The 12,992-nt window shown below is 43.7% G+C and overlaps 1 protein-coding gene across 1 annotated transcript in view; it reads left to right on the forward strand.

Annotated features, from left to right (window-relative positions):
* Positions 1 to 603: 603 nt before the first annotated feature.
* LOC121291315 (proline-rich transmembrane protein 1-like) overlaps positions 604 to 12,992 on the forward strand; it is a 43,439-nt gene continuing 31,050 nt past the window's right edge. The window contains exon 1 of the mRNA XM_041212387.1: positions 604 to 692. Coding sequence (XP_041068321.1) covers positions 604 to 692 — 89 coding nt within the window. The remainder of the gene's footprint in view (positions 693 to 12,992) is intronic.

Raw genomic sequence — 12,992 nt, forward strand, 5'->3', positions numbered from 1 at the left:
ATTGCGATATAATTGGATATTACCCAAGAGGAATTAGATGAATCTGTTCCATGATGTCACCCTGTTAGATCCATGTCATGTGATAACCAGGGACCAATGGAAGATGGGATATTTCTCGTTTCCACAGACCAATCGCAGTGCTTAAACAAGCATTATCATGGATGCAGTTTCATTGCCAGGGACCAACGGAGCCATCACTTTGTAAACTTATTCAATTGCTATCTGCCTCTGGCCCACCTTTTGGTCCTGAGTCAAATCGCAAAAACAATCAGCTCATTCACATGCTTGGCAGAAGCCAAAGAGATTGATCGGATGTGCCACAAATGGAATGGTGCTCAGGTCACTATTAACCAAATGGATGGGTTAAAAGCATCACTTAGGAGTTCAAAGATCACATAATCAGCATTGATCAATGGGATAGGTAGAAAGTCTCACTCCTGGGGTGAGAGCAGATGATTATTATTGGTAAATCAGATTGTTTAAAATGAACACACAACCAGCTCTTTTAAATTGTGCAGATAAACTTGCCTTCACAGTGATGGCAAATGTTCATGTTGGCATTAAAACACTTTTTACTTGTAGCTAACAGTGTCAGCATCAAGCATGGCTAAGTCAGATGTACTACAGCCAGATGCAGATAAATGCTCCATTATCCTGGCCCATCTGGACCCCTTCACTTCAACTGCTAACAAGTATTGTCTGTCGCATTGGAGTAACATACTTCTGTTATTCTCAACAAAAAACTATGTGGCATTGTTTCATTGTTGAAAATTTTCTACCTCCCTCTCTTCTTTCCCCTTATCTATACTACTCTGTTAGAAATGAATTTGGAAAAATGAAAATCAATGACAAAATTAATGATGCATTCTTAATGGGAATCAAATGATTAGCAATTCCAATTTCAACCATGCCAATTACTACACAGAGTCACTATAAAGATTTAATGGTGGCCTGCTGGGGCCTCTTGTCAAATCCGTAGGGAATTGTGATTGATGACATTAATCAATAGACTGCCTCATGCAATTACATCACGAACGGCAATGCCTGCCACACAATTACATCATCAACAAATGACTTCAGGCACAAGTACATCATCAAAAGTGACACCTAGCAAGATTAAACAATCCATAGGTGCCTCCTTGCACAATTACATCATCAAGACGTGACTCTGGCACTTTGACATCATCAACAGGTGACCTGTAACACTATTGTCAGCATCTTCATCAAGTGCCTTTTCTTACTATGACATCATCAACAGTTATACTCCCATACTGATGCGCTATTACATCATCAATATGTGCCCTCTCAGACTCTCACACTATTGCATCATCAACAGGTGACCTGTTGCACTATTACAACATATGTAACATCTCTGCCTCTTGTAGGCTTGCCCTGGGATTCTCGGCATTCCCTTAGGGGGAAGAGCAAGACTTCCATGTGTAATCGGCATCGCTGATATCGAGAGGTGAAGGCATCATACCCAGCCTTCTGCATCCCTTCCTTTAGATTGTGGTCCTGGGCTACACAATCATAGGGGCATTCTAGAACATGGTGTTGTTGCTGGAGGTTGCACCAAGAGTTCCCTCAGAATGGAGAGTCTGAGAGGGTTCAACAGAAAACTGAAGACATGCTCAAAACCAATTCCTAGGTTGAGAACAGTGAAAAGGCCCCCAGTTTTGGAGAGCTCACTTGTGGTGGTATACTCTGGCTTCTCCATCAGAAGGTTATGAGTTCAAGCCCCAATCCAACGATTTGTGCACATAATCCAGGCAATGTTGAGTGTTGGCTGTACTGTCAGAGTTGAAGTCTTTTGGATGAGATCTTTGTCCTGTCTGGAAATATGAGATCCAACACCACTATTCAAAGGAGAGTAGTGTGTTCGCTCTGGCCATTTATTTACCCTTCAATTATTAAAATCATTAAAAATGGCAGAATATCTAAACATTTATCTCTCTGCAGTTTGTGGGAGCTTGCTGGGTGCAAATTTCTACTGTGAAATATTGGTTTCATTTCAAAACTAGTTCAGTGACTCTCAATGCCCTGAGATCATGAACTGGTATGTATATATGCAAGTTCTTTCTTCAAAATAAGATGACTCAGAATTATTGAAGAATATTGGATATCAAAGACAAAAGCAAAGAGCAAACTGCAGCAATACACTGAATCTAACCTACTACAGTCAGAAAGCAAGCTAGTCAAGACCTGGGATCGAATAGAGAGGAGTAGAGGTTGCCCATGATCTCTGTGATAGGTCCAGTGTTTTTTTTTCTCTGTGGGCAGATGAGCTAACATGGGTTTGTCTTCATCTGTGTTAATCTCATAACCTGGCCTCAGAGAGGGGAGGGGAAATATCAGTGAGTTCCCAATTCTGATTATCGTTCAGTATAGATCATCAGAGCAGAATGAGGTTTGCCTGTGATTTCCCCGTTGGCAAATAGTACAGGCGGTCTGTTTGTACTGTTCATGAGGAAATGGTCCGAAAATAGCTGTCGGTGGAAACCATCACATTACAAGAATGAGATCTTCATAGATACATTCTGTGACAGGGCACTATATTACTTAAGCACTCGAGTGGTTAACCGTTTCGTCAATTACTCAAGTGATGTAATTGGTGAAATCCAGTTAATTTGACCATGGCAGCTCTCACCATCACTGACTGAGAGCACTAATAATTGTCCTCTCTCCCCAAGTCTCAGATGTATGCTAAAGGGACAAGGAATCAGCTGCATAATAATCTACTGCCTAACTGACATAGACACTAACGTGCAGATAAGGGATCTCAATAAATCTAAATATCGAGTATTAATTGGTAAAATAAATTCTGCTTATTACTTACGAGTTAGTCTGGCAATAGAACAAGAGAAAACATTTCAATTATAGCTGTGTTCAAATGTTTTAAACAGATCTTAGCAAAACCATCTTTGATATCTGATATTCTTCAATAAAAATAAAATAATGTCGTTTCTGAGACATCTTATTTTGAAGAAAGAACTTGCATATATACCAGTTCATGATCTCAGGGCATTGCTGGCAAGGCAAGCATTTATTGCCCATCCTTAATAAATGTGAAGTTGCCTTCTTGAAACCACTGCAGTCATCTCTGTAGGCATGCAACAGTGCAGTTAGGGAGGGAGTTCCAAATTTTTGACCCAGCGACAATGGAGGAATGGCGATATATTTCCAAGCCAGGATAGAGAATGACTTAGAGGGGAACTTGTAGGTGGTGGTGTTCCCATGCATCTGCTGCCCTTATCCTTCAAGGTGGCAGAAGTAGGTAAAGAGCAGGTTATCACAGGTAAAGAGCAGATAAGGATTATGACACAAAACAAAAACAGAATTACCTGGAAAAACTCAGCAGGTCTGGCAGCATCGGCGGAGAAGAAAAGAGTTGACGTTTCGAGTCCTCATGACCCTTCGACAGAACTTGAGTTCGAGTCCAAGAAAGAGTTGAAATATAAGCTGGTTTAAGGTGTGTGTGTGGGGGGGCGGAGAGATAGAGAGAGAGAGGTGGAGGGGGGGTGTGTTTGTAGGGATAAACAAGCAGTGATAGAAGCAGATCATCAAAAGATGTCAACGACAATAGTACAATAGAACACATAGGTGTTAAAGTTAAAGTTGGTGATATTATCTAAATGAATGTGCTAATTAAGAAGGATGGTAGGACACTCAAGGTATAGCTCTAGTGGGGTTTTTTTTTTTAAATAATGGAAATAGGTGGGAAAAGGAAAATCTTTATAATTTATTGGAAAAAAAAAGGAAGGGGGAAACAGAAAGGGGGTGGGGATGGGGGAGGGAGCTCACGACCTAAAGTTGTTGAATTCAATATTCAGTCCGGAAGGCTGTAAAGTCCCTAGTCGGAAGATGAGGTGTTGTTCCTCCAGTTTGCGTTGGGCTTCACTGGAACAATGCAGCAAGCCAAGGACAAACATGTGGGCAAGAGAGCAGGGTGGAGTGTTAAAATAGCAAGCGACAGGGAGGTTTGGGTCATTCTTGCGGACAGACCGCAGGTGTTCTGCAAAGCGGTCGCCCAGTTTAAGTTTGGTCTCTCCAATGTAGAGGAGACCACATTGGGAGCAACGAATGCAGTAGACTAAGTTGGGGGAAATGCAAGTGAAATGCTGCTTCACTTGAAAGGAGTGTTTGGGTCCTTGGACGGTGAGGAGAGAGGAAGTGAAGGGGCAGGTGTTGCATCTTTTGCGTGGGCATGGGGTGGTGCCATAGGAGGGGGTTGAGGAGTAGGGGGTGATGGAGGAGTGGACCAGGGTGTCCCGGAGGGAGCGATCCCTACGGAATGCCGATAAGGGGGGTGAAGGGAAGATGTGTTTGGTGGGAGCATCATGCTGGAGTTGGCGGAAATGGCGGAGGATGATCCTTTGAATGCGGAGGCTGGTGGGGTGATAAGTGAGGACAAGGGGGACCCTATCATGTTTCTGGGAGGGAGGAGAAGGCGTGAGGGCGGATGCGCGGGAGATGGGCCGGACACGGTTGAGGGCCCTGTCAACGACCGTGGGTGGAAAACCTCGGTTAAGGAAGAAGGAGGACATGTCAGAGGAACTGTTTTTGAAGGTAGCATCATCGGAACAGATGCGACGGAGGCGAAGGAACTGAGAGAATGGGATGGAGTCCTTACAGGAAGCGGGGTGTGAGGAGCTGTAGTCGAGATAGCTGTGAGAGTCGGTGGGTTTGTAATGGATATTGGTGGACAGTCTATCACCAGAGATTGAGACAGAGAGGTCAAGGAAGGGAAGGGAAATGTCAGAGATGGACCACGTGAAAATTCTACATTCAAAAACAGTTCCTCTGACATGTCCTCCTTCTTCCTTAACCGAGGTTTTCCACCCACGGTCGTTGACAGGGCCCTCAACCGTGTCCGGCCCATCTCCCGCGCATCCGCCCTCACGCCTTCTCCTCCCTCCCAGAAACATGATAGGGTCCCCCTTGTCCTCACTTATCACCCCACCAGCCTCCGCATTCAAAGGATCATCCTCCGCCATTTCCGCCAACTCCAGCATGATGCCACCACCAAACACATCTTCCCTTCACCCCCCTTATTGGCATTCCGTAGGGATCGCTCCCTCCTGGACACCCTGGTCCACTCCTCCATCACACCCTACTCCTCAACCCCCTCCTATGGCACCACCCCATGCCCACGCAAAAGATGCAACACCTGCCCCTTCACTTCCTCTCTCCTCACCGTCCAAGGACCCAAACACTCCTTTCAAGTGAAGCGGCATTTCACTTGCATTTCCCCCAACTTAGTCTACTGCATTCGTTGCTCCCAATGTGGTCTCCTCTACATTGGAGAGACCAAAAGTAAACTGGGCGACCGCTTTGCAGAACACCTGCGGTCTGTCCGCAAGAATGACCCAAACCTCCCTGTCGCTTGCCATTTTAACACTCCACCCTGCTCTCTTGCCCACATGTCTGTCCTTGGCTTGCTGCATTGTTCCAGTGAAGCCCAACGCAAACTGGAGGAACAACACCTCATCTTCCGACTAGGGACTTTACAGCCTTCCGGACTGAATATTGAATTCAACAACTTTAGGTCGTGAGTCCCCTCCCCCATCCCCACCCCCTTTCTGTTTCCCCCTTCCTTTTTTTTTCCAATAAATTATAAAGATTTTCCTTTTCCCACCTATTTCCATTATTTAAAAAAAAAAACCCCACTAGAGCTATACCTTGAGTGCCCTACCATCCATTCTTAGTTAGCACATTCGTTTAGATAACATCACCAACTTTAACTTTAACACCTATGTGTTCTTTTGTACTATTGTCGTTGACATCTTTTGATGATCTGCTTCTATCACTGCTTGTTTGTCCCTACAACCACACCCCCCCCTCCACCTCTCTCTCTCTCTATCTCTCCGCCCCCCCCCACACACACCTTAAACCAGCTTATATTTCAACTCTTTCTTGGACTCGAACTCAAGTTCTGTCGAAGGGTCATGAGGACTCGAAACGTCAACTCTTTTCTTCTCCGCCAATGCTGCCAGACCTACTGAGTTTTTCCAGGTAATTCTGTTTTTGTTTTGGATTTCCAGCATCCGCAGTTTTTTTGTTTTTTTCTCAAGGATAATGACACCATGTTTAGAAAGAAAGGCTTGCATTTACATGTCACTTTTCACAATGCCAAGACGCTCAAATAAATTTGCAGGATTAAAATATAGTTATAATGAAGAAAATGTGGCAACCAACTGGCCGACAATATTAATGAGGTAAATAACCAGACAATCTGTTTTGTAATGATGATGGCTGAGGTGTAAATATTGGCCAGCACAAGAGAATTACCTTAGCTATTCTGAGAAATAGTAGTGTAGGCTCTTTAAAGTCTAACAGAGGGGAGGGGCGGGCTGGGAGGAGGTGGGGGGTTGGTGGGGGGTGGGGGTGCCGGGGTGGGGGGGTGTGGGGGGAGGGTGCAGATGGGACCTCGGTTTGACATCTCAACTAAAAGACAGCACCTGTGGCTGCGCAGCACTTTCTCAATACTGCTCTTTGACATGACACACATATCCCACACTCACATGCACATAAACGTGCACACACACACACAACATATTATACAGTATTATATGGCTGATGATAATGCCATTGTATGTCAAGGGGAGGTAGGTAGGTTTTCCCTTAGAGTTAGAAAGATAGAAACATGGAAATATTTACTGCACAGAAGGAGGGCATTCAGCCCATTTTGTTTATGCTGGCCTAAAAAAGTCCTAATCCATTTAATCCCACCTTCCAGTTCTCGGTTCGAAACTCTATGGTTAGGGCACTTCAACTGCATTTCCAAGTGTCCCTACCACTCTTCAATACCACTATTCCACCCACCTCCCCATTATGGAGTATAAAATCCAAACCCACACGCAGTGAGTTCCAGGCCCTCACCAACCTCTGGGTGAAAAAGATACACCTCAACTCCCCTCTAATACTTCCACCATTATATTAAATCAATGCTACCTGATTATTGCCTTTTCTGCTAAGGGAAATAGGTCCTTCCTATCCACTCCAAACTAGATCCTTCATAATTAGATACACCTCAATTAAATCCCCTCAGTCTCCTCTGTTCCAAAAGAAAACAACACCAGACTATCCAATCTTTCCTCATGGCTAAAATTCTCCATTCCTGACAAAGCCCTTATTAATCTGTAATGCACCCTCTCTAGTATGATCACATTCTTCTTATAATGTGGTAACCAGAACTGTACACAGCATTCTAGAGCAGTCTGGCTAGAGTTTTATACTGTTGCAGCATAACTTCCCTGCTATTATCCTTTAAACCTCGGCCAATAAAGGAAAGTATCCCTTATGCCTTCTTGACCATCTTATCTACCTGTCCAGCTCCTGTCAGGGATCTGTCCACGTGCACTCCAAGGTCCCTCTGTTCTTCTATGCTTTTCGGAATCCTACCTTTTATTGTGTAATCCCTTGTCTTGTTTGTCCTCCTTAAATGTGTTACCTCAGACTTCTGTGGATTGAATTCCATTTGCCGGTTTTTTCCCACCTGACCATTCCATTGATATCTTCCTGCAGTCTACAGGTTTCTTCTTCACTATCAACTATACAGCCAATTTTCATGACATCTGTAACCTTCTTAATCAACCCGTCTATATTTAAGTCTAAATCATTGATAACATGATCACTACCATTATAATACTCTCCCACTGAGACCCCTTACAACTGCCCAGATTCATTGCAAAAACTATGCCCAGAATTGCGTCTTCTTGTTAGGCTTGCTATGTACTGGCTAAAAAGGTGTTCTTCACATCCCCAGATCTCTTGGCCGAAACCTTAAACCTGTGTTCCCTAGTCCTTGTATTGTCAGCTAATCAGCAAAGCTTCTATTTGTTCACCTCCTCTAAACCTGTCATAATCTTGTACACTTCCATCACATCTCCCTTCAATCTCCTTTGTTCCAAGAAGAACAAACCCAGCTTCTCCAACCTAACCTTTAGTTAAAATCCCCATTCATTCTGGTTAATCTCCTCTGCACCCTCTCAAAGGCCCTCACATCCTTCTGTGGGATCGGAATCCCCTCCAATTATTTTTATTCATTCATGAGATGTAGGCGTTGCTGGCTAGGCCAGCATTTATTGCCCATCCCTAATTACCCTTGAGAACTGAGTGGCTTGCTAGGCCATTTCAGAGTTAACCACATTGCTGTAGGTCTGAAGTCACATGTAGGCCAGACCAGGTAAGGATGGCAGATTTCCTTCCCTAAAAGACAAAAGTGAACCAATTGACAATTGTTTCATGGCCATCATTAGACTTTTAATTCCAGATTTTTTTTAATTGAATTCAAATTTCACCATCTGCCATGGTAGGATTCAAACCCTGGTCCCCAGAGAATTACCCTGGGTACCTGGGCTACTAGACAATAACACTATGCCACCCACCTCCCCATTATGGAGTATAAAATCCAAACCCACAGACATGCTTCGACCTCATGTTTATTACCACAACATAGAAACCAAACTGCAGCCAGTAGCACAGGGCTAGGCAATAAAGGGTTAATTCGAACATTTAGTGAAAGACAGTGGCTCATCAAAAGGGTTTGGACATTGACTGATTGCTATCATGGGGCAATGGTAGGAGTGAAATGCCGCCTGCCATTGAAAAATGCAATTAAGAGACTGATCCCAATACATTGATATTCAAACCTTCATTGACCTTGAAGTCAGATGCTGTAACTGCTTTGCTTCAAAACAGCAGGGAATGGTTTAAACAATGTGAGAGTTGATATATTCGCCTGGGATATATTTTCCATGGAAAGACTATTGTTTCAACCAGCATGAGCAGATCATATTTGTTTGGACTATGCATAGTATAAACTAAGAGTGCTAACTACTGGATATTGAAACAAGCTGGCCAGGCCAGCAGCGGAAATGGTAAAACTGGAGACTGAAATCGTAGGACTTTATTGTTTTCTGCAGGTGGTCAAGGAAGCTGGTCAAGTCTGGCCAACTCCACCGAGGGACAATACCAACCGAGGGGTGATTGTAAATATTAAATTAGGATATAAAGATAAGTATTAAGTTAGGAGCAAGGTTTAGCCTCTGATGGGACAGGGTTCAGGGTAATTATAATTGTAACCGCATTTCATAATTGCCCTTTGCTGAGGACTGTGTGTAATTCAATAAAGCAATCGTGAATTATCAGAAGAAACTTGTCTTGCTGGTCATTCTGTTCAAGCCATACACTTGTGAATCTGATGTCACGAACTTGAGTGTGGGGAGGTCCTCTGAAGGAGGAAAGGGGGGCACCCCTTACACTTCCATGGCGACCAGAACTGGATGCAATGCTCTAATTATGGCCTAACCAGAGCTTTATAAAGGTTCAGAATAACTTCCTTTCTTTTGTACACAACGTCTCTATTTATGAAGCCCAAGATCCCGTAAGCTTTTCATCATACTCTCTCAACATGTCCTGCCACCTTGGAAGATCTATGCACATGAACCCCCAGAACCCTGTACACTATTTAGAATCTGCCATTAGGTATATATTGCCTCTCCCTAACCCCTCTTTCAAAACCTATCACCTCACACTTCTCTGTATTAAGTTCCATCTACCAATTGACTGCCCATTCTGCTAGCTTACCCATGTCCTGTTTTAAAGTGAATCTTCTCAAGGTTAGGGATGGACAGTAAATACTAGCCTTTCCTGTGATGCTCATATCCCATGAATGAAAATAAAGCTATGGGTTGTAGGGCAAGTCCTGCTGGATCAGTGGGTTGGAAGTATCATTCCAACACTGGCAGACTGTATGAAAGGGTTAATATTGCCCATTAACAACAGGCCAGTGACTGATTGCAAATAGAAATAAATGGTTGAATGAGTTGTCAACATCAGGGGCAAGCTAAGAGAGACATGTATGATTAAAATGACACAGATTAGAAACCTATTTTCTTTTAGTTTTTCTGTGACTGTTACATTTAACCCATTCGTGTGACATTCCTCAAAATGGCATCTTAACATAGTCATTAACCAGCTTATTTTAAATAGGTCAAATCCTCCCTTTTTCTGTAATTCCCTCCATTCATTCACGTGTGCTGTGCCTGAAGGTAGCTCCTTGGCTCATTGTCTGCCTCTGCTTCATCCTGAGCCATTTGCTTGGTTGTTTTTCAGTGGTGGCTTGCCAATGTCTTCAACTCTCAGGAGCAGGGCAAGGAGGCAGGTCCTAACTCTACCTCAGCACAGAGTCACAGAGTCATTTACAGCACAGAAGGAGGCCATTCGGCCCATCGAGTCTATGCTGGCTCCCTGCAAAGACATCCATTCAGTCCCACGCTCCTGATTGATCTCTGTAGCCTTGAAAGTTTCATTGCTTCAAGTGCCCATCCAATTTCCTTTTGAAATCGTTAATTGTTTCTGCTTCCACCACCCTCATGGGCAGAGAGTTCCAGGCCGTTACCATTCGCTGTGTAAGAAAGTTCTTCCTCACATTTGCCCTGCACCTTTTGCCCAAAATCTTAAATCTGTGTCTCCTAGTCTGTGTACCATTAGTTAATGGGAAGAGCTTTTCCTTTTTCACCTTGTCTGGGCCTAACATATCTTGTTCACCTCTATCAAATCCCTCCTCAATCTCCTTTGTTCCAAGCTGGAACAACTCCAGCCTTTCCAGCCTAGCCTTGTAACCAAAAGCCCCAATCCGTAGAAGTATTCTGCAAAATCTGCTCTGCACCATTTCAAGGCAGGGAGATGGGATCCTGACAGGAGGTTCAGCAGGGGGAGATGCACAGCCAAAATTAAAAGAAAGAGCAACTGAGTCTGGAAGGCATAGAAATTATAGGCCAGTTAAGGCACAAGGGAGTTTGGGAAGGTTGGAAAATATTTATTTTAACAGAAGGAGTCTAACAAATAAGGCAGATGAGTTGAGGGCACAAGTTAACACATGGAAGTATGATATCATTGCTGTCACAGAGACATGGTTGAGAGAGCGGCAGGATTGGCAGCTCAATATTCCAGGATATAGGGTCTTTAGCTGAGACAGGGAAGGAGGTAAAAGAAGAGGGGGTATTGCAATATTGATCAAGGAATCAATAACAGTAGTAAGGAGGGATGACATCTTAGAACACTCCTCAAATGAAGCCATGTAGGTAGAATTGGAAAATAAAAAAGGAGCAAACACATTGCTGGGTGTGTACTATAGGCCCCCAAATAGTCAGACAGAAATAGAAATGGAGATATGTAGGTAAATTTCAGAGAAGTGTAAAAATAATAGGGTAGTAATAATGGGGCATTTCAACTTCCACAACATTAACTGGGTTAGTCATAGTGTGATAGGTTTAGAGGGAGCGGAATTCTTAAAATGCATCCACGAGAGCTTTTTAAGCCAGTACGTAGAAGGTCCTACAAGAGATGGAGCGGTCCTGGACTTAATTTTAGGGAATGAAGCAAGTGGGGGAGGTATCAGTGAGGGAGCATTTTGCAGATAGTGATCATAACTGCATTAGATTCAAGGTTGGAATGGAAAAGGACAAGGATGGGCCAAAAATCAGAGTTCTAAATTGGGGGAAGGCCGATTTTAATAAGATCAGATATGATTTGGCCAGAGTGGACTGGGAGCAGCTACTTTTAGGTAAATCTGCATCAGAGCAATGGGGCTCATTCAAGAAGGAAATAAGGAGAGTTCAGGGCCAACATATTCTGGTAAAGACAAAGGGCAACCAACAAATCCAGGGAACCTTGGAGGTTGAGGAATATACGGCATTGGATAAAGAGAAAAAAGGAGGCTTATGGCAGATACCGAGGGCTCAAAACAATGGAAGCCCCAGAGGAGTATAGAAAGAATAGGGGGGAACTTAAGAAGGAAATTAGGAGTGCAAAAAGGGGGCATGAAAAAACATTAGCAGGTCAAATTAAGGAAAATTCAAAGTTATTTTACAAGTACATTAAGAGTAAGAGGGTAACTAGGGAAAGAGTAAGGCCCATAAAGGACCATAGCTGTAATTTGTATGTGGAGCCAGAAGATGTAGGTAGGGTTCTAAATGATTACTTTGTTCATAAGTGAGAGGGATGATGTGTGTATGGAAATCAGGCAGAAGGACTGTGATAGTATTAAAGAAATTAACAAAGAAAGGGAGGAGGTTCTAAGTGGCCTGACAGGCTTAAAAGTAGATAAATCTCCAGGCCCGGATGAAATGTATTCCAGGCTGTTCAGTGAGGAAAGGGAGGAGATAGCAGGGGCGCTGGCAATAATTTTCAATACCTCTCTGGCCGCAGAAGAAGTGCCAGAGGACTGGAGGGCAGCCAATGTGGTACCATTATTCAAGAAGGGAGGAAGGGATAGACCAGGGAACTACAGGCCAGTAAGTCTAACCTCAGTGGTGGAGAAACTATTGGAAGCAATTCTGAGGGACAGAATTAATCTACACTTGGAGAGGCAGGGATTAATCAAGGACAGTCTGCATGGTTTTATTAAGGAGAGGTCGTGTCTGACCAATTTGATTGAATTTTTTGAAGGTGTGTAGATAAGGGCAATGCATTTGACGTAGTCTACTTGGACTTCAGCAAGGCTGAGATCCCGCATGAAAGACTTATAATGAAGGTAAGAGCCCATGGGATCCAAGGCAATTTGGCAAATTGAATCCAGAATTGGCTGAGTGGCAGGAAGCAGTGGCTGAAGGGTGTTTTTGTGACTGGATGCCTGTGTCCAGTGGGGTTCCACAGGGTTGGGTTCCTTGCTGTTTGTGGTATATATAAATGATTTAACTTGAATGTAGGAGGGTTGATTAGTAAGTTTGCAGATGAAACAAAAATTGGAGGGGTGGTAAATAGTGAGGAGGATAGCCTTAGATTACAGGTGGATATAGACGGGCTGGTCAGATGGGCTGATCAGTGGCAAATGGAATTTAATCCGGATAAGTGTGGGGTGATGCACTTGGGCAGGACAAACAAGGTACAGGAATACACGATGAATGGTAGGACCCTGGGAAGTACCGAGGCTCAGAGGGACCTTGGTGTACGTGTCCACTGGTCCCTTAAGATAGCGGGACAGGTAG

The sequence above is a fragment of the Carcharodon carcharias genome, chromosome 19 (genome assembly GCF_017639515.1).
Source record: "Carcharodon carcharias isolate sCarCar2 chromosome 19, sCarCar2.pri, whole genome shotgun sequence".
In the NCBI taxonomy this organism is placed as follows: domain Eukaryota; kingdom Metazoa; phylum Chordata; class Chondrichthyes; order Lamniformes; family Lamnidae; genus Carcharodon; species Carcharodon carcharias.